This window comes from Protopterus annectens, chromosome 13.part0 (assembly GCF_019279795.1).
Source record: "Protopterus annectens isolate FY-2018-M chromosome 13.part0, PAN1.0, whole genome shotgun sequence".
In the NCBI taxonomy this organism is placed as follows: Eukaryota; Metazoa; Chordata; order Ceratodontiformes; family Protopteridae; genus Protopterus; species Protopterus annectens.
Window position 1 is genome coordinate 1,210,899,282 of NC_056747.1, and position 27,714 is coordinate 1,210,926,995.

Genomic DNA, 27,714 nt, shown 5'->3' on the forward strand with positions numbered 1-27,714 from the left:
TACAGAACTCCAGGTAGCAGCTTCTAGGATGTCCCTGGTAGGAACACCTCTGAGAAAGGCTGTAGAGGTAGGTGTAGCCCTGGTTGAATGTGGTCTTATCACCTGTGGGAAAGGTTTTCCATGGTACTTACAGCAGAAATGAATGCAATGGCCTATCCATTTAGAAATGGTTTGCTTTGAAATGGCCTTGCCCTCTGCCCCTGCAGCAAATGCTACCAGCAGCTGTTTTTTTTTTTTTTTTTTTTTTTGAGAGATTCAGTCCTGTCCAAGTAAAATCTAAGTTGTCTGTGCACATCTAAGGAGTGCAGTATTCGTTCCCCTTTGTTCTGTGGATTAGAAAAGAAGGTTGGCAAATGAATGGACTGATTAAGAGCCACACTGGATACTACCTTGGGCATGAAGGAGGGATTGGTCCTGAGGGACACCCTGTCCGCATGAAAGATGATGAAAGGCTCCACTGCCATGAGGGCCTGTAATTCAGACACCCTTCTTGCTGAAGTGATGGCTAAAAGGAAGGCTGTTTTCCAAGAAAGGAATTTCAACTCTGCACTTGCAGCTGGCTCAAAAAGGAGGCAGAGTGAGTTTTTCCAATACAAAGTTAAGGTCCCAGGCTGGAGTTGGGGCTCTCCTGGGTGGTCTTAAGTTTTTGGCCCCTCTGAGGAACTGCTTGAGCAGTGGATGAGAGAAGAGGGTTGGTTCTGTGTTGTAAGAGCTAAAACGGCTGAGGAATGAATTTTGATGGAGGAAAAGGAAATGCCTTTGTGAAGCATCTCAGTTAAGTATTGAAGAATCTGAGGTAAAGCTGCTGCTGCTGTGCCCATCCCCTGAGTTTGGTTCCGGGAACAGAATCTTTTCCATTTTTCAGCATAAGATTTTCTAGTACTAGGCCTCCTTGCCTCCAGAATGACATCCAACGCTTGTTTACTAAGGGATGATAATGGAGAGATCAGGTAACTAGCCAGCCTGCCCGGTTCAGGGTTTGAAGCTGAGGGTGCAGAATCTGGCCCTCCTGCTGGGACAGCAGGGTAGGGGTCTGCGGCAGGTGCCATGGTGTCAGCAGTGACACACTGCACAATAGGGGGTACCACTGTTGGTGTGGCCAGTCTGGTGCAATCAGTATTGTCCTTGGTTTGTCCTGTTTGATCTTTAGTAGTACCTTGGAGAGGAGAGGAGAGGCAGAGGAGGAAAGGCATAAACTGATAGATTTTTTCAGGTGAAGGACAGGGAATCCACTTTCCAAGCTTGTTTGTGGGGAGTCCTTGTGCAGAATTTCTCCAATTGGTAGTTCTGGGGGGAGGCAAACAGGTCTATATCTGAGCGCCCCCATTTGTTTATCAACATGTTGAATGTCTTTGGTTCCAGTTTCCACTTGTGTGGGTCCATGAGATTTCTGCTTAGTTCATCTGCCAGTGTATTTAGTTTTCCTGGCAGGAATTGAGCCTGTAGGTGCATTTGGTAGCTCAAGGTTGTGTCCCACAGAGCCATGGCTAGTCTGCAGAGAGGGTATGAGTGGGTTCCCCCTGCTTGTTTATGTACCACATAACAGTGGTGTTGTCCGTCTTCACCATTAACTGTATTAGAAGAATGTGGTCCTTGAAGGCCGTCAGAGCATTCTGTACAGCTAACATTTCTTTTTGATTGATATTCAGGTGCATTTGACTTGGGTTCCATTTGCCCTGAATGCACTTCCCTGCCAAGTGAGCCCCCCATGCACAGTCTGATGTATCTGTTATTAGGGTTTGGGTGGCAGGGGGTAGAGTGAATGGCAGTCCCTTGTTTTGGTGGCAGGCCTCTGCCCACCAAAGGTACTCTAACTGTAGGTAAGGTATGATACGAATCATTGCTTCTAGATCCTGAGAATATTGACACCATAGGCTTTTTAGATACCAATGTAGTTTCCTCATACGCAGTCTTGCATATGCAATTAGGAGAATGCAGGAGGCCATGAACCCCAAGGCTTGCAGTATTTGTCTTGCAGACAGCAGGGTCTTTGTGGCCATTAGTTTGAAGTAAGCTGTCAAATGAACTTGTTTCTCTGGCGTGAGGAAAGCCATCTGGGAAGTTGTGTTCAAGCTTGCTCCCAGGAATACAATTTGTTGGCAGGGTACGAGATGGGATTTCTTTTCGTTTATGGTGTACTCCAGACATGTTAGCACCTTTTGTACAAATGTCAGATGATTCAAAAGTATGTCCTGTCTTTCTGCCTGAATTAAGACAATCATCCAGGTATGGGTATATTTCAATATTTCTTTGCCTGCAAAATTCAATGACTGGAGCTAGGCACTTTGTGAATACCCTGGGCATGGTAGATAAGCCAAAGGGCAATGCAGAGAACTGAAGCATAGGTATCTTCTGCAAGATTTCCTGATTAGGATGTGCAGGTAAGACTTCCTTTAAATCCAATGTTGCCAACCAGGCATAGGAAGCAACTGGTGAAAAGTTAGCATCTTGAATTTTAGAATCACCAAAAAAGTGTTTAGGATAGAGAGATCCAGCATAGGACGTGAGGAGGAGTCTTTTCTGGGCACCAGGAAAAGTCTTGAGTAGCAACCTTGTCCCCTTTCCTCATCTGTTACAGTTTGAATAATCCTTATACGTAAGAGAGAGAGAGCTTGCTTTTGAGCCTCTGCCCAATGATTTGGGGGTAGATCTGGCCAACCGTTTGGGGTTGGTAAAGTGTGGAAGTGGAATCTGTATCCTTGGGAAACTATATTTAAAACCCATTTGTCCTGGGTAATGAGTTCTCAGTTTTTTGCCTAGAGAGCAATCTTTTCCCCCAAAGGAGCAGTCAGTTGAGAAGGGCTTGGAAGTTTTAAAATTAAGTCATTGAGACAGTGTACCATAGGGGGGAGTCTTACTACTCCCTGCTTTGGAAGTGGGAGCCCCCCACTGCTTAGTCCTGTGCGTACCTTGGGACTGAAGCCTGGGTGTTCTGCTGGTTCTGGGTTTGGACTGAGAAGGCCTGGAAGAGGCAGGAAAGGACCTATTCTTAGAGGGCCAATGCCTACTAAATCTTGGCAGCTGTACTTGCAAGAAATCTTTAACAGTTTGCATAGATTTAGCTTTTCCCTCCATCTACTTAAGTACTTATTCTGCTTTGTCGCCAAACAGGCGGTCCTGGTTTAAGGAAGCATCCAGCAATTTAGCTTTAACATGATCTGGCAAAGATTGCTCCTTAAGCCAAGCATGCCTTCTAAGTACAGACCCAGTGACAGCAGCCCTGCAAGATGCCTCTATTGAATCAAAACCACATTGCAAAGTATGTTTTCCAACTTGTTCAGCAGAATGCTTTAAATCCTATAAATCCTTATTTTCAGCACAGTCAGGAATCAACATCATTTTCTGTTTAAGCAATCCAAAAATATGCTGCTGATACTTTAACATATGAGACTGGCAGGTTAAGGCCCTAATGGCCAAGGTTGGAGAAGTGTACACCTTCTTACCCCATCTATCCAGTGCCCTGGAATCTCTATCAGGGGAGGTAGGATTTTTGGCAGTAGTAGCCCTAATGCCCTTGGGTCCCTGTGAAATGGTCTCAGGATCCACAGTAGGATTTTTAAAGAGGAACTTGTGAGAGTCAGGAACACTGCAATATCTATGTGGTTTTCTGGGAGCAGGAGGTAAGGAGTCTGGGGCCAAGCTAGATTCCGAAAAGGCATCATCAACAATGTCCAGTACGGGGGGATAGCTAAAGGCCTGTGTTGAGGCAGAAGTAAGAAATCCCTAAGGCTCTTTTTAGAATCACAGTAATCCTGGCTTCCCAGCGAAAATGCTCCCTAAGAGTATACAAGGTTTCACTAAAAGATAAATTATCTGGAGAGAAAGCAGAGGGAATAGAGTCCTCTGCATCAGAATCCTCATAGGTAGATAAGGGTAAATCCTGGTCATCAGAGGAAACAGAAATTTCAGAATCCTGATCAGAAGAATCATAAGCAAATTCAGTCCTAGGTCTCTTAGAGGGGGAAGGTTGGCTTCCCGTAATTAAAATAATAAGGTCTTCAGCCATTCTTATCATTTGTTTTTAGGCATAGAGGCCTGACCATGCGGTCTGGGCATTGGTTTTATAGGCATGGATCGAGTGTTAGGTCTTGAAGAAGAAGACGGCGTCGGTTTAATATGCAAGTCAGTAGGCCTGAATACACCCTCAGAAGCTGGTGCCTGCACAGCGGCTCCGGACCCATCCAAGGTAGAGACATCCACAGGTTCCACAGTTGAAGCATCTCATGGCATACCGGACTCTGAATGGGTCTCAGTAGAGGCCTGTGAATCTGAATTAGCGGGTATCAGGGGCTGCAAAAGCACCTCACTGAGTACCAGCAAACTGGTGACTAGCTTAGGAGACACGTCGTCAGTAGCTTTGGACCTAGGAAGCCTGTCTCTGTCTTTATCTTTGCGTTTTTTCAGAATGTCAGTAGTTGGGTGGTTTACCAAAGCCATATCTGGGTTTAGAAGTGTAAATATACTGATGACGAATAGTTAATTGTTTAAATAAGGTACAAAACCAACAGCGAGGTACGTCGTGGTCAGGGCCTAGGCAAGGAATACAGTACGAATGAAAATCTTTATGAGGTATTTGCTTTCCACAAGAAATACAATTATTGAATTTTACTGACATCGATTTAGAGCAAGAAAAAGTTTCCCCAATAGGGTACTTAGCTTTAGTTGAAGACTTTGGTTCTGAAACTCGAAAACGAAAATTTCAGGAGTCAGCCAACTGGCACTTGCGAACTGCTTCTGCTTCGGGCACCACACGGCAAGAAAGACTGATGTAATGGCATCAACTGCTTGCTTTATACCCCTGACTACCTGACGTCATGGAAGATGAGACAGCAACTGATGCAGGACCCAAGACTTTGATAATCAGGCCGACTAAGGGCTACTGCAAGCAGATAACCCAAATGTGATGACTGCAACAGTGAAACATGAAGAACATCTAGAAATTAAGCACATTCATGCTAGCATCACTACAGCCTTACTAGCTACCTGTATATTCTTTACAGTGGATCTTTTTGTTGCAGGTAAAGTGTGACATTTGTATTTTAAAATAGGACGTTAGGATTTCTTGTTCTACAGATAAGGATGTTAGGATTTCTTGCTCTACAAATGTCCCTTTTTGGAATATGCAATGTCCGCCTTACCTAAAGCTCTGAGATCTTGCATTTTTTGGTCACAACCATTCTAAGTCAGACCAGACAAGTAAAAGTTTTTTATGTATTCACATTTATATTCACATTCTCATGTTATGTCATTTAATGTATTTTTTTCTGTAAAACTATTAAGGGCCTTAGTTTGTATTAACTTTTATATTCTAAACTAGGCACTTTTACTAGGTACAGACCAGTGTGTACGGCAGGCCTAGAACACCCAAAGTGGTGACAGGTGAGGAAAGTGTAGGTAGTATCAAGGGTGTTTTGAGCAAACGGCAAATGTCATCTTTGTAATATAAAATCACTCTCCCTTCTGCAACACTGGTTAGGTGATCAAGTGAGTACCAGAGGATTGCAAGTGTCATTGTGGAAGCTGTGATGGCCCCTCTTTACTCAGGGCCAGTAATCAAGGAGCTCTAATCCTACCCACTGACACCAGTGACAGGCAGTCACTAAAAACAGGAATGGATTTACACAGTATTTCAAATGCAGCTCTCTGCATCAAAGCAGAATTTCCCTCAAAAGCATACAGGGAGCACGCTCAAGTAGAACTGGATTGATTGATCCCAATCAAGACTCATTTTGGAGCAATGTGTCCCAGTTCTAGTTATCTGACACACACACACACACACACACACACACACACACACACACACACACACACACACACACACACACACACACACACACACCAGGGAAAGGCTGACACAGATTAACTAGTTGTGTCCCTTCTCTCCAGACTACAAGGTAGATTGCTGCCACCAGTCAAATACTCTAAGGCTAATCCAATGGGTAACCAATCATGCTGTCATCAACTCCCCTAGTGATGTAAACATACTACAACAGGGCCTTATCCAGACAAATGACTGGTGCCAGAAACATGGCCTCAAACTAAACGCCAAAAAAGTATCACCATCCCTTTTGGGGAAAGTGATGTCTCCATAAATTATCACATTAATAAAAACATCCTAAGCTAGTAAGGGTATTTCTTCCAGGAACAAGAAAGTCATAACTTCCTTGTATTCCTCCCTTATCAGTTCCATCATCAAATATAATGCCCCTTTTGGCATGTACCTTGAGAAGCACATGCAGCAGCTGGACAGACCACAGAAGTTCCTGACCAGGAGTACCCAGAGCTTCAAAAATCTATCCTACACGGATAGCCTAAATGCCCTGTCCCTCTACTCTGTCTCATATAGACTCCTCAGAGGTGATCTATGTCTGGCATACAGAGCAGTCTCTGACCCCACCTTGATGAAATTGCTGCATATCCGCAAGCCAAACCCCACTCACATGACCCGCATGCAAAACCTCAACTTGGTCTGCAACATCAGTAGGACTTGTTGGCGGGAGAGATTTGTCTCCTAGAGACTTCCTCATCTGTGGAATAGATTCCCTCTCCATATCAAGCATAGTACTTCATTATCCCTCTTTAAGAGGAACCTGGATGACTGGATGGGAAATAGAAAATACACAACTGGGATTTAATCTGTGTCTCTGCTGAACAGAAACATCGGGTGCTGACTTGTGGGAAAATGGGCTAATTTATTGGCTAAGCCTATAAGGGCCTCAGGGCCAGTAGCCTAGTAACTAGCTATGATCCTATGATACTGTGTCAAATTAATATTGATATAAATGGTAGAGTGTGACTGAAGCAGCAAGGCCCTACCGGAATGGCCACAGTGTCACTAAAATAAGCACAAACACTGTCAAGGTGTTAAAAGTATTCTCTAAAAGACTAGCCACAATGAAAATGTATAAATATATTTAATAATGGATAATAAAAAAGAGAACAGAGAATAATTAATATTTTGTTATAATAAACAGAGTTTCAGTCACAGGAAATATAAAAAATAACACAGTTGGACAGAATCCCACAGATGCAGAAAAAATAATACTAAACTAATTTCACAGTATTATTCCTAACTGACCGAAGGAGAAACTGCCCCTAGTTAACTCACATACTATTGTAAGGCAAGATGCACTGCTGAGATTTCACTTCCCTAGCACTTCTACAAGACAAGATGTACTGCTGAGATGCTCACTTCCACAAGGCAAGATTAGATATTATACACTGCACCAGAAATAACTAACAGAACTGTAATAACTGACACAGATATTTTATATCAGATTCTAAACAAAAAGAAAAACATCAAACTGCTGCTACCAGAGTTCTGTCGTTCAGATGGTTATAGAAGGACATCACATCTAGTCACCTGACTCTGGCACAATACACATTCAAAACTCTCTTAAGATTCTGTCACAGCATTTATAACATAAGCAACTTTTACAAATACATTTTTAATACAAGCATCTGTACAAATCAATGTGACAGTCAAATGATATAGGACTATTTACAAAACTTCTGCATGCCACACATGCACTGTCCCACTTCTCCTGACACAGCTGGCAACACCCCACAATGTCACAGAAGCAAAGAAGTGGCACAACTTTAGCAAGCAGAAGTACACTTAATCTGATCATGCAGGCCTTTATAGTGAGCAAAAGGAGCACAGACGAACAGGATGAGATGGTGCAGAGGCAGCAATTTTCCAGTGATGTGGGTAGGGTGTGGCCCCATTGCCCAATTTCTTTGATTTTGAGGAGACTGATATGCCCCTTTTTCTTTAAGCAGTATGGCTACATTTTTTCTTGTCTTTTTCAGTAACACCATTGTTTTAAAAACCTGCTAGGTACAAACTGCCCAGATCACTATAAGGACAGGGATGTGGATAAATATAGCACTCCAAAGAAGAGGAGGAGATGCACAATTTTTCAGTCAAATTGGACAAGTGCCTATGACTGGCCCTCTGTGCATAGTCGTGGAGTAAAATATGCTTTCGGCAAGACCTGTGGTACTGATTTCACAATCCCTCATGGTAAACAACATGATTTGCAGCAACATGCCAACAGTGAGAAACACAGACAGAACTGCAAGCATGCAGCTGGAAGAACAACAGCAAACTTTTTTGGACCTCAGAGTTTAGCAGGCACAAAGGGTTATTGAGGCAGAGGTTGGTTTGGTGCTGCTCCTTGCTAAACATGAGTTATCACTTATAGTAGGACAAAACATCTTGAAATTTATGAAAAAATATAAAGGATCAAGATGTTCTCAGGAAAATGACATGTAGAGTGACAAAGGCAACCTGCATTGCACATGATGTTCTGGGAGATTATAGAATTTAACTTTGATAAAAAAAGTTACAGCTTAAATGCTTAAAAAGTTTCCAATCAAGACCATTTAAGGTAAGATGCTGCATTCCTCATTAATCCCGCCCCCAAATTGGACATATCTTTGGGACTTGTCAGGGATGTTGGTTTCCGTCTCGGTGTCTGTGGGAATAATGCTGAGGCTGAACAATTACTTGATAAGTTTACAAAGTATCAGATTGAGGACACAGGGATCCTGACAGGTCCAGTAGATGGGCCCCACTCATGTGTGTCCAAGTAATGGGAACACCTTCTGAGGGACCTTAGCAGTTATGGGGAAACTGCTACTTTTCAAACAGTTGATGATTCTACTTTGCTTGCCGCATTCAAACTCAGAAGCCGAAACAGCTTTTAGCATGATGCAGAAAGTAAAGACTGAATTGCATCCTTCTCTCAGCATAAAAACACTGATCTCTTTACTAACAGTTAAAATGGATGAAGAACTGGACTGCTGTAATCCTAAGCTGCCAAAACATGTCTTAGATGCTGCTAAGAAAGCCACAGGAGCAGACATTAAGTGTTTATCTGATGCATTAAAGTATGACAGGATGCTGTTCATTCATGCACTTAGTGCGTACATTGAATCAGTTGTGTGATATGAAGCACATCTGTTTGGAGAATGCAGCCAGTGTAGCAAGTGGTAAAAATGAGCCTGTGATTTTGTTTGGTTCTGTATAGAAGTGCTGTTTCATATTTATTTATGGTGTGATTATGGTTTTGCAGATTAGTAATTGGATTTGACTCGCACGTGTGCCTTATTTTACAGAGTTCAACCAGGCTCCATGGGAAAGGCATGTTTTCTTGCAGTGCAAAAATAAGGTGTTCTACATTCTGACTGTCACACATTGCTAGGGTTTGTGTTCCACCTACATGTGTGGATCCTTAAAAAGATGGGATAAATGAGTCTACAGGGGAATGGATACATTTGCAGTGATCACAGAAGATGCATGTTTACACAACAAGCAGTAAAAGCCATGGTTGTTCATCCTCAGTGCTGCATCCCCATTTCTCCTTTACCAAATATGTTCAGCTGTTACGTTGCTAGCTACGATGAAGTTGCAAGAAAAGATTCTGGGATTCTTCTGATGGTTTTCTCTCTCTCTCTCTATTTCCTCTTGGCTAACTTTTCAACACATTTTATCAAATACTTTAAAGAATATATGTAAAACATTGCACGTGAATGTATGACTACAATTAATATTGGCAAACATTTCAACAAGCTGAACATCACAGTCTGTTCACATCAAAAAACTAAAACAAGAAATATTAGCTACAGTTTAAATCCACTTTATTCACAACCTAATATTGCTAAAAGGTACACTGAGTAAGAGGGAAAAACAATAAAAGCATTTGCATATGCCTGACACATTTAGCACCACTAGAGGTTTCTTATCCTCTGAAATGTCATTTGCTGTGAAGCTCGGCTCTTAAGAATATAATGTGTCCAATCATCTCTAGTAACATTAGAAGCATTAGCATACACCGTGCACCCATCCTTTTAAAACTGTATCCACAGCCAGCAATTCTAGAGTTCGCAAATTTAGCTGCACCCAAAACAATCTTCTGGAACTTGTTCCTGCACTTGTTTTGAAATAATTGTTGTTTTGCAGTGCAAACACAAACCTTATAGTATCTTTACTTTCTCTGGAGACAGTTTTTACAAATTTGTTCTGTTTAAGTATCACCAATCACTTACATTTCCATTCTGCTTCATAAAGTCTTAGAATTTTCACAACTGATAAACTCTATTTTACATGGAAAAACTGATTAAGCTTTTTAAGCATGTGCAACACCTCCATACAAACTTATTTTCAGTTGTTGTTGTGTCTTTCGGCTTTTCCCGGTTAGGGGGTCGCCACAGTGGAACTCCGGTCCGCTAATGATTGGTAGTTGATTTTTACGTGCCGAGTTACCAGCCCTGATGCACAACCTTCAATGAAGGTACGTCCATTCACGCATTTCTCCACGCAGAAAACGCACGAGCTGAGAATTGAACCGGACAGCGTCTTACTGTGAGGCGACTTCTAAAAATTATTTGTTTTGCTTGAACCATCCACTATATTTTAAAAATTCACACTGTTCATTTGCTTCAGCAGTTTTTCATTACTTTGCCAATTTAATGCAGTTGTTAGTTTATATTCATTACCTTGTTTGTGGCAGTGGCATTGACAAAAAGGCAGGAGTCAGAACTGGGCATGGCAGAGTTAAAGATGTTAAGATTTGTACTGGGTGTGATGAGGGTGGACAGGATTAGGAATAAGTATATTAGAGGGTCAAGCCCAGATTGGAAGGTTTGGAGACAAAGCCAGAGAGGCAAGATTACTTTGGTGTGGACATGTGCTGAGGAGGGATGCTGAGTATATTGGGAAAAAGATGCTAAGGATGAAGCTACCAGGTAACAGGAAAAGAAGAAGGCCTAAGAAGGTTTATGGATGTGGTGAGAGAGGACATACAGGTGGTTGGTGTGAAAGAGCAAGATGCAGAGGACAGGAAGAAATGGAAACAGATGATCCGCTGTGGCAACCCCTAATGGAAGCAGCCGAAAGAGGAAGAAGAAGACCTTGTTTATGGCTCCCTGTGCCTAGTAAGAAAGCTGCTTAATACTGTTGTTTTTCTCTTTTTTGGTTATTACATATAAGGTTGGCTGCACATTAATTGTTAAGTGCCTGGAATGGTAAAAAAAAAAAGTTTTTTTAATACAAGTAAATTCACTGCATATTGACTGATGCAATATTTGAGCACCGATACGTTTTTATTGCCTTGTAAAACATAGTGGAGAAAAATGGATTAACGGGTATTAATCTTTTGGAGAATGAGAGGAGAAAGTATCACCTGTGTTGAATGTACAACAATATCAAGCAACTGTGTAGTAAAATTGTAGAATTAACATTCAGCTGATGGCCTTGATGCCCCTTCGTCATACTAAAGATACTACCAATCTGCTTGTAAGATACCCTTTTCAGTTATACTTACAGAATGGATTTGTTCCAAATAGTGGAAAACAGTTAACACCTTCCTCAGTCTGAAAGGTGGTGATGTAGGTGCTGTTCAAAACTACAGATCTATTAGTCTAATTGTACCCTGGGAAATGGTTTAAGGGGTTATCTTAAAATTAATCTCCTCCTCCTCTAAGAGCTTGATACGTCTCAGCAACGATTATTTCAGGGTAGGTCCTGTGTGACTGAGTTTTCACCCTATTTGTTGAGGCATTAAAAAACATAGAGGGTGCTATCATATTTTTGAATCTAGGGAAGTAAATGACTCAGTATACCAATCTACTATTACATTTACCCTTAACTCATAGGAATCAACCTGTATATTACCCAGTGGACCACTATGTGATTGTCTGACAGAACTTCCAATGTTTGCATCAAAAGTGCAGTTTCTCAGTCATTTAATTAATATACCATATGGGTGTTCTTTGGGGGCAGTGCAAGGCCCACATTAGTTTAATATCTTTATGTCTACAATGCCATCAATGAATCATACACAGGAGCTGAATTCACAGATGATGCTAAGGTAGCTGGTTTGATAACCAATGTTCAAGCTCAGTTGAAATGCAGCTTTGTATTGGATCAATTATACAACTGGGCAGTTAATAATGTCAAAGTAAAAAATCAAAAAACTAAAATCATGCACCTCGGTAGCACTAAGAATAATGGAGAACACTGGACCATACCAGTGTTTTTGCATAGCTCTCAGAACATTACAGCAGCTACGTAAAGTACAGTTGTGTACACTTACCATAAATGACGATGTTCAAGTGTATTCACTGTTGCAGTCATCACACTTGGGTTATCTGCCTGCAGATAGCCCTCAGTCAGCGTCTTGGGATTTCTGCATTGGATGCTGTCGCCTCTTCCATGATGTCAGGTCGTCAGGGGTATAAAACATGCAGCCGATGCCATTACATCAGTTTTTCTTGCCCCAGATGTCAGGAGCCCCCACAATAGGAAGCTATTACATGGTGTGGAACACCTCCAGTAAAACGTAAATATCCCTGTCATAAAAGATGGCCATAAAGTGGATAGGTAGAAAGGATAGAGAAAGCCAGAGGGTGGGAAGGAGGAAAACCAGGACTGCAACAGTGAATACACTTGAACATCTACATTTATGGTAAGTGTACACAACTGTACTATGTTATTCGTGTTTCACTGTTGCAGTCACCACACTTGGGTGGATTCCCAAAGCTAAGGAAGGATGGAGGCAGTCTAGAAGTATTAGGGCTGGCTAGCAGGCCTTGCAAGACTGCTATAGCAAATCCAGCTCTGGATTTAGAAAAAATAGGTAAGTGGTAATGCTTGAAGGTGTGCACAGAACTCTGGGTTGCAGCTTCCAGGATGTCCCCGATAGGGACTCCCTTCAGAAATGCTGTAGAGGTTGAAGTAGCCCTAGTGGAATGAGTTCTGATCCCCAGAAAGGTAGGTTTTCCATGGTGCTTGTAGCAGAAATGGATGCAGTGTGCTATCCATTTGGAAATGATTTGCTTCGAAATGGCCCTGCCCTCTTCTCCTGTAGCAAAGCTGACTAGCAGCTGGTCAGATTTTCTGAAAGTCCTGTCAAGGGAGAACCTGAGCTGTCTGTGTATGTCCATGGAGTGCAGGATCCTTTCCCCTTTATTCTGAGAATTAGGGAAAAAGGTTGGCAAATGGCTGCACTGGTTTAAAGCCACACTGGATGCCACCTCAGGCATATAGGAAGGGTTAGTCCTGAGGGAAACCCTGTCAGCATGGAAAATAATGAAGGGCTCCACCGCCATTAGTGCCTGTAACTCAGACACTCTTCTTGCTGAAGTAATAGCTAGAAGTAAAGGTGTTTTCCAAGAGAGGAATTTTAACTCTGCTGAAGCAGCAGGTTCAAAAGGGTGAAGTTTGAGCTTCTCCAGTACAAAGTTAAGGTCCCAGGCCGGGGTGGGAGCTGTCCTAGGGGGCTTTAAATTGATAGCTCCTCTCAGAACCTGTTTGATGAGAGGGTGAGAAAAGAGAGTTGGCTCAGTATTATAATGAGCTGAGATGGCAGAGGCATGAATCTTAATGGACAAGAAGGATAGGCCTCTGTGGAGCAGCTCTGCTAGGTAATCAAGGATTTGAGGTAAGGTGGGCACAGCTGTGTCCATTCCTTGAGACTGACTCCAAGAACAATATCTTTTCCACTTTTCAGCATAGGATTTCCTAGTACTAGGCCTTCTGGCCTCAAGGATGATGTCCAGCACCTGTTTACTGAGGGATGCTGGTGGTGTATTCAGGGAATAAGCCGGGCTGCAAGGTTTAGGGTTTGCAGCTGTGGATGCAAAATTTGTCCCTCCTGCTGAGACAACAGAGAAGGTGTCTGATGTAGGTGACAGGGTGGCACTGCTGTCAGACTGCATAGGAGTGGGTACCAGTGCTGGCATGGCCAGTCTTTTGCAATACGGATTGCCCTTGGCCTGTTCTGTTTGATCTTGAGTAGTACCTTTGAGAGTAGAGGCAGAGAAGGAAAGGCATAAATTGAGAGGTTTTCCCATGTAAAGGATAGGACGTCCACCTTCCAGGCTCTGCTGTGAGGGTTTCTGGTGCAAAATTTGCTAAATTGGTGGTTTTGGGGGGAGGAAAAAAGGTCCACCACCAGTGTTCCCCACCTCTGGGTTAGAAGTTTGAATGAGTTGGGTTCCAGTTTCCACTCGTGGGGGTCCAGTAGATTTCTGCTTAAGTCGTCTGCCAGTGAATTTTGCTTGCCTGGCAGGAATTGAGCTTGTAGGTGCACTTGGTTGCTCAAGGCTGTGTTCCACAGAGCCATGGCTAACCTGCAGAGTGGGTAAGAATGAGTTCCGCCCTGCTTGTTTATGTACCACATAACTGTGGTGGTGTCTGTCTTTATCAGGAGCTGTCCTGGAAGGATAAGGTATTTGAAGGCTGTCAGAGCATTCTGTACAGCTAGCATCTCTTTGTGATTGATATGCAGGGGAATTTGTTCTGGGCTCCATTTGCCTGACACGTGAACCCCCATGCATAGCCTTATGCATCTGTTGTCAGGGTTTGGGCGGTGAGGGGTTGAGTGAAAGGAAGTCCCTTGTTGTGGTTGAATGCATCTGCCCACCAGAGGAACTCTGCCCTTAGACAAGGTATGATAGGAATCATTGTTTCCAGGTCCTGAGAATGTTGACACCAGAGACTTTATAAGTACCATTGAAGTTTCCTCATAATGCAGTCTTGCATATGGAATTAGCAGAATGCATGAGGCCATGAATCCTAGGGCTTGCAGTATTTTCCTTGCAGATAGCTGGGTTTTGGTGGCCACTAGGTTGAAATAGTTTGTCAAATGGACCTGTTTTTCTGGAGTGAGGAATGCCATCTGGGAAGTTGTGTTCAAGCTTGCTCCCAGGAATACAATTTGTTGGCTGGGCACCAGTTGTGATTTCTTTTCATTGATAGTGCATCCCATTGAAGATAGAAGTCTTTTTACAAATGCCAGGTGCTGAAGTAGCAATTCCTGACTGTCTGCCTAAATCATGCAATCATCCAAGTATGGGTAGATTTGAATATTTCTCTGCCTGCAGTACGCAATAGCTGGAGCTAGGCATTTTGTGAATACTTTGGGTGCAGCAGATAAGCCAAAGGGAAGTTCAGAGAACCTTCCCTGAAACGTAGATATTTCCTGCAAGACTCCCTTATGCGGATGTGCAGATAAGATTCTTTTAAGTCTAGGGTGACTAACCAGGCATCCTTGGCTAGCACAGAAAGAAGCTGTTGCAGTGTAAGCATTTTGAATTTTGGGACCACCAGAAAGGTGTTAAGAATTGCTAGATCCAGGATAGGGCACCAAGAGTTCTCTTTTCTGAGCACCAGGAACAGTCTGGAGTAGAAACCCTGTCCCCTTTGTTCTACTGGAACAGGTTGAATAACCCTGATATGGAGAAGGGAAAGTACTTGTTTTTGAGCCTCTGCCCGCTGGTTTGGAGACAGGTCTGGCAACCCGCTTGGGGTTGGCAGTGAGTGGTAGTAGAATCTGTATCCCTGGGATACAATGTTTAGAACCCATCGGTCCCGAGTAATGGACATCCAGTTTTTTGCATGAAGGGCGAGTTTTCCTCCTAGGGGCGCAAGTACTTGGGCATGGCTGAGAAGTATAATTGGAAAGTCATTGTGAACTTTTTCCATAAGGGGGTGATTTACCACTCCCTGGTTTTGAGGTGGAAACACTCCACTGTTTAGATCTTTGCACACCCTGAGACTGTAGTTTTGGTGGTTTGCTTCCCGTGGGTTTGAACTGATAAGACCTGAGACAGACTGGAAAAGACCAGTTTTTTGAAAGCCATTGCCTACTGAATCTAGGTCGCTGCACCTGTAAGAAATCTTTGACAGTTTGCATAGAATTAGCTTTTTCTCCCATCTTTTTAAGAACAACTTCTGCTTTTGTGCCAAACAAATGCTCCTAATTTAATGGGGTATGGGGCATCTAGTAATTTTGCTTTGACATGGTCTGGCAAGACTTGTTCCTTTAGCCAAGCATGTCTTCTCAGTAAAGACCCAGTAACAGCAGCCCTGCAAGATGCTTCTAAGGCATCAAACCCACACTGCAAAGTATGTTTACTAACTTGGTTTGCAGAATGCATTAAGTCTTGTAAATCTTTATTTTCTGCACAATCTGGAAGTAACACAATTTTTTGTTTAATTAGTTCCATAATATGTTGCTGGTACTTCAGCAAGTGAAACTGTCAATTCAAAGCCCTGATGTTTCTTGAGTGTGTCCATATAGGACAAGTGTTCAAAGCCTAGGATCCTCTTTGTGAGGTACTTTTGCGGCCTCTCTAGTTGTTGCAGATGACTAGTGAAGTACATGCCAAGTGGGGTATCATATTCGATGATTGGCCTAATGAGGGAAGAGTAGAGGGAGGCAAAGACCTCTTTCTTCCTGGATGCAAAACCCTTAGTAATGAGATGTGCCACATAGAAGGAATTTCTGACCACAGTGGCAATGTGGTGGTCAAAAGAAAAGCTGCGGTCAACCTGTGTTCCCAGATCTCTTATAACACCTTCTGTGTTCAGTGGACTACCATCGATGTGGTAATTCATGGGAACCGGGTTTTTCCCAAAGGGGATGACGGCACATTTTTTGGCATTGAGCTTAAGGCCATGGTTCTGACACCAGTCATTGGTCTCAGTGAGGCCTTTCTGTAGGATGTCAACATCACTTGGAGAGTTAATAATAGCTACCAACTTGCAATTGTCTGCGAACTTTGTCAGCTTGGGACCCCTTTGTGTTGGTCTGGACTTCAAAGAAGTAGATATCAAACAGGAGAGGACCCAGGACCAAACCCTGTGGGACTTCACTCGTGACTGGTCGGCAGTCTGACTAAGAGTCTGCTACTTTCACACTGTGGGTTCTATCTGTGAGCCAGTTTGGAACCCACCTAGTGATATAGGGGTTGATGCCTAGCTCAGTGAGTTTTTCTATGATTCCTGAATGGGGAATGGTATCAAACACCTTGGCTAGATCAAGGTAGGCTGTATGAACCACCTTGCCTTCATCCACAGCTCTGGTGACTGACTCAAAGAAGTCAACCAAGTTGAGCAGGCATGATCTACCCTTCCCAAAACCAAACTTTGTGAGATCCAGAGTTTGGAGATTCCCTATATCCTTGTTTATTAGGTCCATGATGATGCGTTCCATAGCTTTGCATATCAGACTCATCAGACTAATAGGACGATAGTTCCCAGGGTCTGTAGTCACTCCTCCTTTGTGGAGAGGGATGACTGTAGCAGTGCGCCATTCGGTAGGGACAAAGCCTGAGGTGAGGCTGTGATTGAGCAGGGCACACAGGTGAGGTGCCAGTTCACTCTGTAGTTCATGTAGAACACAGCCAGGGATATTGTCAGGTCCCATGGAAGCTGTACTCTTGGCCTTGGACAGTGCTGTTTTAACCTGTGCAGCAGTAATACTGGGTTCCTGGCAATCTACTGGTATTGTAATTGGCCCTTTGGGGGGGGGGGTAAAGTTAGCACTGAATCTGTTGATCAGTATATTGGCAATATCTGTTGGCTCAGTATAGGAGGTACCATTGTGCAGTAGCTCAGAGCAAATCTGGGTATTGCCATGGAGATTCTCTGCATAACTATAGAAGACCTTGTGGTTGTCTTTACTATCTGCTGCAATTCTGTTTTCATAGCTAGCTTTAGAGGATTTAATGAGGAATCTCAACTTTTTGTTGAGGCTGATAAGTGAGTTTTTCCAGTCTTGGGACTTCACCTTATTCCGCATCAGTTTCCTCCTTCTGTTGTAAAGTTTGTTTATGGCAGGGGACCACCAGATTGGCTTCCTTTTCTTTGGAGGAGAGCATCTTGGTTCTATTGGGTATGGCGAGATCCATGCATTTGTGTACGTGTTTCTTCAGTCCAGAATGTTGAAAGGGACTGGAAGCTGGCTAAGTGATTGAAAGCAGAATGTAGTAGTTTAAGGTAAGGGTGTGGCTAGACATACTCTCTGCACAGATTTATTACTTTTCTTGAGCATCTTTCAGAAACATCTGCTTCTTAAAAGTTTTCACGCTGGCAGAATGACTCAGAGAGTTAAGACTGTGAACTGCTAATGTTTTTTCCTGTAGTCCAGAGTTTGACTCCCTCGGTCTATTTGCATATATGTGACACTGAGCACATCTTTCCCCAGACAATGCTGTCTGGTCTTGCCTGAAAAGAGGCTCTTGTGTCAGTGAATGAACAGGTACCATACTTGTCTTTGGTGCTGGAAGATCAGAAAACTCAGTTCTATTCTTCCTTCATTAATTGTCAAGCTGCCGGCACTGCACAGCAGCATTAGGAAGTGCCGCATTCCTGAGTGAGTTGCCCTTCGGATCAGACATTAAACTGAGTTTACATCTGCTTCAGTTTATGGTAGCTCAAATGGATGCAAAAGATCCCATGGCACTTACTGAAAACATTAGAGGAAGTTCTCTAATATCCTGGGCAAATTTCCCATACTAAGATAAATACCACCTCGGGTCTCCCCTGAAAAGAGACTAGTGAGACTTATTCGGTCAACAAAAGAGTAAATAAATAAATAAAACAGTGAGTTAAACTAATTAGCAAACAAACTAAAAATTAAAGTAACATGAGAACACGGATTTATTAAATTATGGAATCTATACTTGCCCCTTCCATTCCTCAAAGTCCATAACATGTTACTCCATCTCTTTCCATCTCTAAGATGTTTAAATTATCCAATTACATGTGAAACAACTGTACCACCAACTGCTGCACTCAAGTACTGTGAAACAAATTTTATACACAAGACCATTATGGACAGTGTGTAAGATAACATTATCTTCCATACTTACGCCTCTAAATCTTGACTTGACATTATACCAAGATGTATATTAATAATGCTGATATAATGAATGGCTGGCACAGATAGTATGTATTAACAATGCTGATTTAATGAATGGCTAGCACAGACATGCTATTAATGACTCAAAGTGACTTACCTTATAACAGTAACGCAGACCAGGAGCTGAATCCCACTGATCTGGACACACATCGGTCAAACTGGGAGTGGGCCTTGGGAATGGCAAATCAGGATTTATAATGGGTCCTGTGTCATACCTACAAATATAGTTTGCCGCATAGCCAGAACACTCCTTCACTTCCCACAAGCCGATTGAGCTTCCAGTTGCCACTACCACACAGCCGCCTTTGTTATAACCTGTAAGACAGACAGGAGTAAGATGCTTCCAGTCCATAATGGTCTTTCTTCTCTGTTTATTTACTTACTGACTGGATGATTGATTGATTGATTGATTGATTGATTGATTGATTGATTGATTGATTGACTGATTGACAATTAAGAGTTCAACTTTAAATTGTTTTCAATGTCAGGCAAATCCATCACCAGACCTAAAACAGTTAATGCTGTATAAATATTATCTCAATGCAATAGTTCCATTTCATAGAAAATGAAAGATGTGTTTTCATTTCTTGATCATTTTTTAAACTAATTTTAACAGTCAGTACCTGCTTTAGCTAGGGTACTTAAACCTATATTAGTAATTCCAGTACATAGTTGTAATGTATTTTGCTCCTTAAGTGGTCTAACTGTTGGCATTAAACCCTAGTTACCTTGCTATGTACTGAGTGTTTGCCAGGCAACTTCACAACTTGTCTGTGCATTAAGGCAGTTCTAGGCCATTCACTCAGAGCTAAGTGTCTAATAATTTTCCTTTCACCCACCCACCCTAATGTAGTTGTGTTCTTAAACACAGTGTATCTGTTACCTGCCCCTTATGATAACTTACAATGTAATTCCCTCCTTCTCCCCATTGATTGGTTATTGACAATAAACATATTAAGTAAAGTCTCTTCCCTTAAACTACTCACCAGGCTAAAAGACCTTTGATAAAATGGCTCATCACTGAGTGCACTGATACTGCTTGCACTGACTTTTAGCATTAAATGAGTGAGTGTTTTTTTTTTACTGTAATTAATTTACTGGTACTTGCTGGTGGCAAAAGAAGATTTCCAGGCTTGCTGTTTTGTATTGAACTTTAAAATACTCATTAGCAAGTCCACTCAAACCTTATCAAAAACAAACTGGACTCCAAACAGTTATAGATTCAGATGTTCATGGAATGTGCAGATTTTGCCTCATATTTTTGGTCTGTTCCTCACAAAATTTGCATTTTCTGGCAAATCATTGAGGACTGAAGTCACAAATTAATGAGACATTTGAGTTTCAGACATCATATCCTTCAGAAAATGCATGATAATGCAAAAGCTGTTACTCTATCTACTTTTCAAGTTTATGAACAATATTTAAAAATTGTCCCTATTTCTGGGTCTTTGTTCCACCACTATTTTGTGCCTTTGTCCAGAATTCTTGTGCTAAGAATTTGAGAGGAACATATAGCTAACACGCATCCAGACTCATTCCTGTCAGTACCATGGACCAACACTTCACCACAACTTCTCTAGCCAGCCTGACTGAGATGGGTATCTTGAGACAATGTAAGAACTGTCCCATGCTGTCTGACGATCATCTATTACTTAAAATACAGTGTGTGAGAGATGTACAAATATAATCCAGAGACAAAAATCTCACACACAATACACACAGACAACAAAATTGTCAGCAGTACACCACACATACCATCTCTCCAAGCCCATCAAACACGTAATCTATCATATGATGAGGTTCTAAAGATTGACTTGCCTAAGATGCAAACACCTCCTAAAACACAACACAAGCACAAAGCAGTCTCAGCAAGTTAGACCCACCTCCTCACACAGCACAAGGAGTCTGAAAGTCACAGAGGCTGAGCCCATAAGGCATATATCGACCCAACCAAACATTCTTGTTATAGGGGACTTCACTGTAAGACAGAGACGTGCCTCTCATGAAGCTGAACAAGGAAAGAGTGATGGTTAGTTGCTTGTCTGGTGCCAAGATCCATCATATCATGCCTGGAGTCAAGTTCTCAAATAATAAGTACCAGTATAACTCAGTCTTAGTTCATGCAAGGGTCAGTGACTTGAGGTGTACATCGCTGGACTGTACGAAGAGAGCATGATGGAGCTCTTGGACCATGTGTCCAAGGCAGACATGAGCCTAGCACTGAGCAGCATTCCACCTTCCCAAAGGATGGAGCTGCAGTATGAGCAAAATATAACTGACTTCAATAACTGGCCTTGTTTTTGGTGTCATTCAAAGGGTGTCCTACATTTGACAGCCCGGGAGGATATGATCACAGACCATGCTGCTTCACTGGGGATGGCCTGCACTTGTTTCCTCTAGGGTTTCAAATATTACTAAAAGGTATTGTCCTCTCCCATGGTGCCTTTTTTTAGACAATGCCAACCTTATAAACCTACCAACATATCAAGACAAGCAAAGGAAAATATGAAAATGTTACTGATCAATGCTAGGAGCCTAAACAAGAAACACCATTTCCTACAAGCCCTTCTCACCCTGGAGGACATTAACGTCTGTGTAGTGACTGAGACATGACTTAAAATAGCAGACAGCATGCCAGCTGTGCAGGGCTATAATGCCTTCCACATATTTAGACCAGCTACTGTGCAGGAGGGGAAAAAAAGGTGGAGCTGTCTCAATCTTCATCCAGAAGAGACTCACCTCAAGGTAGTAAAGCAACATGAGGCACTAGAGCTTCTTCATGTCCAAATAACCATCAGAAAGGTCCCTTATCACATATTGGCCAGCTATAGAACTCCCTCTATGACTCAAGAAAGCCACAATGCCTATCGACAGGAACTACAATCACTCAGCATTAAATCCAATACCATTTTCCTAGGTGATCTAAACTATCCAGCTAAAGACTGGGAAACCTACACCACCACTATTGCACAAGCAGAGGTCCCTGAACTTTGTCAATATAAATGCCCTGGATCAATTAGACTTAGTACTCGCTATGGGTAATAACATCTTGGATCTTATCCTTACTAATAAAGGAGCAACTTGCACTATCTCTTGCATATCTTTATCATTTGTTAGGTCTGACCATAAAGCAGCCTCCTTCAAAATAAAACTGAACCCAGAGATCCCTTCCACCCAAGGTACCTTTAGAAAGTTCTTTAAAACAAACAACTTACTCCTAAGTGATACACTGGCAAGGTTCAAATCCCCACCAAACCCAGTTAATCCACTGAATATAATATGTGGAAACATATACCACCACACTATACCAGCATGTAAAGAGCTATATAGATGCAGCTGCACCCCGCACAAATAAGCACAGGGCAGGCGAAATAAACACAAGACAAACCCCATAAACACACTGACTTGGTGAAGCCACACTATCAACAAGCCTTACAATAAAAGCAAAACAAGTTTAACCAAAAGTAAGAACAGTAATTCCTAAAATGTTAGAGCCCTTGTGAATAAAATAAACAACTCAGGAGCTTAATAAAATCCACCAAAGCCAAGTTTGAGGCTAAAATGCCAACCCAAGCCAAAGACAATCACAAGGCCTTTTTTTAGTTATATTCATAATCTCAAAAGCACAATGCAGCAGTGCAGTGAACTGATTGTGAATGGTGTTACCTACACTGAGTCTGAAGATATAAGGAGCCTACTGCCTAAAATATTTAGCACTAACTTTACTTCTCTCTCCCTTCCATCTTTCCTCATCTCTGACTATCACACAAGACCAAGTCCTAGTAGTGCTATCAAAAGCTACAAATACTGCATCAATGGGTCCTGTCAATATCCCTGGATGCATCTTAAATAGCGCAAAGCACAACCTAGTCACACTCTAACAACACTGTTCAATCTCAGCCTCCATACATGTTTTGCATCAGGTGAATGAAGAACAGCTACAGTCACTCCCCTGCATGAGGAAGGACCTTCCACAGAGTCAGGCAATTGCAGACCCATAAGCCTAACCTGCTTCATTTGCAAAGTCATGGAAAGACTTACCGTGGAATTAATCAATCAGAACATAGGGGATGTCCAAACACTGGCCCCCCTTCTCAGTTTGGATTCATTATGGGAAGGTCATACTTACTGAACCTAGTGGACTTTTCTGAAAAAGTCCCCAAAGCAGGCAAATTGTTAAACACCACATATCTCAAGCTGGCCAAAGTTTTTGACAAAATTCCCTAGTCAGACATAGTAGAAAAGCTAAATAAACTGGGAATAAACCCTTATGTCATCTGGTGAATTGCCACCTGGCTCACAGAAAGGATGCAGGAAATCAAAATACTGGAAGTTACCTCCACAAAGACACCAGTCACCACTGGAGTCCCCTAGGGTTCTATGCTGGGACCACACCTGTTTAGCATCTATTTTTCCTGAAGTCACAGCCAATACCAAAGACCTCTGGCTGACTAAGTTTGCAGAAGACTGCAAGCTAGGAGCAGTCATTGAATCCCCAAATGACTTAGGCATCCTGCAGAAAGGTTTGTCCCAAATAAATAAATAATTGATGCTAAAATCATGGACTGATATTAAATGCCAAAATATGAATTACTGTATCTTTTGGGAAGTCATCTACCCCTGGGAACTACTACACTGACAATACACCCCTAAGAGTTGACCAAGTTGTTCAGAATTTGGGAACTTAAGTAGACAATGATCTAACTTTTGACCAACATGTATCCACTGTTATAAGAATGTCCTTCTATATTGCACTGCTTATAAACAAAGGAGTTGTGTACAGATTTAGAGATGTCATCACCCCCCCCCCTTTACTCAGCCCTTATCAATCCAGTCATTGAGTATAATGCCCCCTTTGGCACGCATCTGTCCAGACACATGCAACAACTAGAATGCCCACAGAGAGGGTTCCTATTAGATGACCGAAGACGCATTCTAGCGAATGCGTCTTGGTCGAACTTAAAACAATGAAAAGGCAAAATAGCGAAGCGACTTTTAAGTGAATTCTTTCCCAGGGAAAGAATTTGCTTGGCCGCTTCCATTACTTTGCCATTTTCGGCACTGTAGTGCGATCTCGGAGTTGCTATATTTAAGTAGGGTGGGTGAGGGGTGAAGCCCCCCACTCACTGTATATATCCTTTCAATTTTTTTTTTTTTTTTTGCAACAGCGATTTTTTTTCCCTTGGAAAAAATATCGCTGTTCTGAGCTTTCGAGATTGTAAGCTTTCGCTTACACGTGGTAGGTTATTTATCGTTCACTTTCTTAAGCATTTGATAATATAATATAGACCCCACAGAGATACCCCCTACTAAAGGATACAAGACCTAAACATGTCCTACATGGACCAACTCAAAGTCCTGTCACTACACTTGGTATCCTACGGACTGCTAAGAGGTGGCTGTGCCTGGCATACAAGGTATCTTCTGATCTTATACTGATAGACTTATTGTACATCAGTAAGTCAAATGGTATCAGAAATACTCAGTCTAGGGATCTAAGCCTCTTCTGTTACATCAACAGAATGGTTTGGAGGTACAGGATATCTCACAGAGGATGCCACTGCTCTGTAACAGACCCCCCATTCACATAAAACAAAGTTCAGCCCGATCCATATTCAAACACTACTTGGATCTATGGATAGGAAATAAAATATTTACCCCAGAACTGCTCCCTGTACTACTAATGGACACAGGCCAATCCCTAAATGCTTTACGCCATGCATGGGTCCTCTCAGATCATCTATGGTATGATCCCAGTTATTCTCCACCATTAATGAGTAAAGCCAGTCTCTAACCAAATGGGATAAGTTTATTTTAGCTCAAAAATGAAAAATGGCTAGGCTTAAAATGATCAACAAGCGTAGCTGGCCTAGTTCTTATCTACGAACCTAGGAACTATGAAATGAATCTCCACTTGCATTCTGCCGGGAATTTTTGCTTTCTCTGTATTCTGTGTTTTGTTTACCTCTACAATACACATCAGTATGTAATCCTATAGAGGTCATGTGATCTTTGTTACTGCATGCAGCCCTAGCATTAAGTCTTCTGGAGAAATAAAAGGTGAAATGACACCCTTTAACAGCAAAACTAGTTAAACAGCAGGTGTAATTATTTTGGTTTTGCATTTATTCATTTAAAAATGAATGCCTAAGAATAAAGTCTCAAGACTAGTCTGTACATTATATCTGGACTGTAAAAATCATCAGAGCAATCAGAAAAATAAATTGTTGGTGTGGAGACCAAGTTGCCAGTTAAAAATTGCAACTATTTTTGTGGTTCAAACAAGCAAACTGCACACATTGTGTATATGTCTCAAGAAGAATACGTTGCATAAAAAGTAAAAAAAAATGCTACACTGTATCTAAAGTATAGAGAAATCATTAAGGCAATTAGAAATATAAAGTTACAATTTGCAATACCTTTGTTGTAGTTCAACAACAAACAGTGTTACAAAGCACTGCTGGGATTAGTGCTTAGTGAGTGATACAGACATTGCACAACAAAGCCTCTGTACTTTTGCTGTGGAGATTTTGTTAAAGGCCTTCAGGAGACAGCAGTATAGGCTTTAACAGAAAAATTCATACTCAACACATGCTAATTAAAAAGTTGTTACCAATATTAGTGGCTCATTGCACTGCACAGCACTAGGTGATGGGTTCTACTCCAAGACCAGCAGTTTAAATATGGCTAGCTGGTACAACATGAAGTAAATGCAAGTACTATTGAAATATCTAAAATGTCATTTAAATATGAGATCTATGCTGTCTAGGGTGGGCATTACAACCTAGTAGTGAAACAGTTCACATCTGAGTGCTTAATCTCCCAGGTAACATGCTAATATTAATTTAAAGCACCAGCATCATAATCTCTTTGCAAATATGTTAATTTTCACATTTTGCCTTAGAAATAAAACATTTCATTGCACATTCTGCAGGTGATCCTTTTAATAAATGTTTTCCAAATGCTTACCATCCCAACACATATTGAAATAAGCTCTAAATCTTAACTATGCTTACTGGTTAATCAAAATATAATACTAAGTAAATGGTGGCATTTGCTACCTGGCTGGTCCCTGTTCCAGTTGGTAAACGTAACACTGTCTCCAGTTAGCCAGTGGAATGTTCCAGTAGAATTCAAGTCTTGTAATGCTGTCCAAAAGTAACTTCCAGATCTCATGTAGATCAGACTGTTAATAAATGCTTGTTCAAACCTAAAAAAAGAAAGAAAAAAAAGTAATACACTCTGTAATTATTGTATCCCAAACTTTTTGCCTCTTTAATGGTTTCTGCAAGAAATGAGTTGTATTATATTATTTTATCAGCAATGTTTACAGTCAATAATTTTGTATAGGCAAAAAGCAGCTAACAAAACTGAACTCAAACAACTGTATGATTATCTGACTGCAGTATGCCAACAAAGAATTAATAGAACAATGGCCATACCAAAATAAATACTAAACGGATCATCTGATTAAATATGGGGATTATTCTGGCCTTGCATACTGGCGATCCAGATGGAAATCAACAGTGAACAGAATTAGGATGCAAATGGTGAGGAATGCTTCCAACTGGTACATAAAGAAGCCAGTAAAAGAAATGAACACATCCTGACACAGTCACCCCTCACCCCCTTGTAAGTCGGAGACTTCGTTACCCCATGGACAGTACTACACATCTTAGATATGTACAGTAGCTGAATTGGTACCACTCCAAACTGCCCATAGGTGTGTTGCCGTATGAATGAATATGAAGGTGCATCATGCAATTGGTTGGTGCCCTGTTCAGCATGGGGAGAACATCAATAAATCAACACCTATATGAACAACTGCCAATCAAGTGAAGAAATGTGATGAACAACTGCCAATCAGGTGAAGAAATGTGAACAAAACAACTTTCGCAGACATTGTAGTTTTCTTTTTTCTCTGCTGTAATGTTTCTGTGGAGTAGGCATATTTACATTTGGGTGGGTGACCCTCCAATGGGCAATACAGGGATCTTGCTCCCCTACAAAAATAACTTTTCTCAGAGAGTCACTGAAAAGTTGTTTCTGCCTTTTTTCCCCTCACTTGATCAGCATTTAAGTTACCGATTGACACAAACCCATTCAGTATTAGAATAGGCTCCTGCTGCCCTACAATCCTAAACTAAATCAAACAAGTAACTGGCGACTGAATGAGTGAATGAAAAAGTGGTATCAGCACAGTGCCTAACAAAGGTTACTGAGCTAAATACCCGATATCTTAAAGAGGAAAAATAGACAGATTAAAAATGGATATCTATTTGACTGGTGCAAACATCAGCCCCATTGAATTTTAGGCTTATCACTTCCATAAAACTCTTAATCCTCCCCCCACCCAGCTCAGCAGATTCTGACAGTCAGAAGTGATAGACTCCATAGTTACAAAATTGTGGTTACTTCACTGTGTGAGGTGCTGGTTGAGGAGCACCTACCTCACCAGGTAAAGCTCTGGAAACTACACACACAATGACTCCAAGATAGTTGAAACTCAGCAGATGAGGGCTAGTAAATACAGAAAGAGGACTGGGGGTTGCAGTATGAAAAAAAAAATGAAGGCCATAGGTATGTACACTTTGCAAAGAACTGTGGAGCTGGGGAACATGACATGGATCCAGATTTAGGTGGAGGAGGAATTTATTTTGATTGACCAATTTGTTAGCTGGCATGTGTGATGATTTTTTTTCAGACATGACTTGTAAATTATAACAAATATGAAAGGACATGTGCACATACTATTCTGTTAGGTACAATCTAATAAAACATGGCTTACAGAAGTTAAAGAACAACACATATTCACAATCCAGTAACTCTGTCGCACTTGCTGATGCTGGGCACTCACCTGCAGAAAAACCTCACATAGAAGGGGTAGCGGTAAGCTGATTATTAAACAAGGAGTCTGGAGATGAGATAGGCAAGACCAGGTGGGGGGATGACTTCTGAAGTATTCATCCAGCCCAATGCCTATATACCTCAAGACATG

At 41.7% G+C, this 27,714-nt stretch overlaps 1 protein-coding gene across 1 annotated transcript in view; it reads right to left on the minus strand.

The window, feature by feature from the left end:
* Nucleotides 1–27,714, minus strand: part of MRC2 (mannose receptor C type 2) — a 1,890,380-nt gene that overhangs the window by 793,718 nt on the left and 1,068,948 nt on the right. Inside the window, exons 11-12 of the mRNA XM_044055215.1 lie at nt 25,778–25,926; nt 18,814–19,031 (exon numbers count right to left, since the gene is read on the minus strand). Of these exons, the coding sequence (XP_043911150.1) occupies nt 18,814–19,031; nt 25,778–25,926 (367 nt within the window). The remainder of the gene's footprint in view (nt 1–18,813; nt 19,032–25,777; nt 25,927–27,714) is intronic.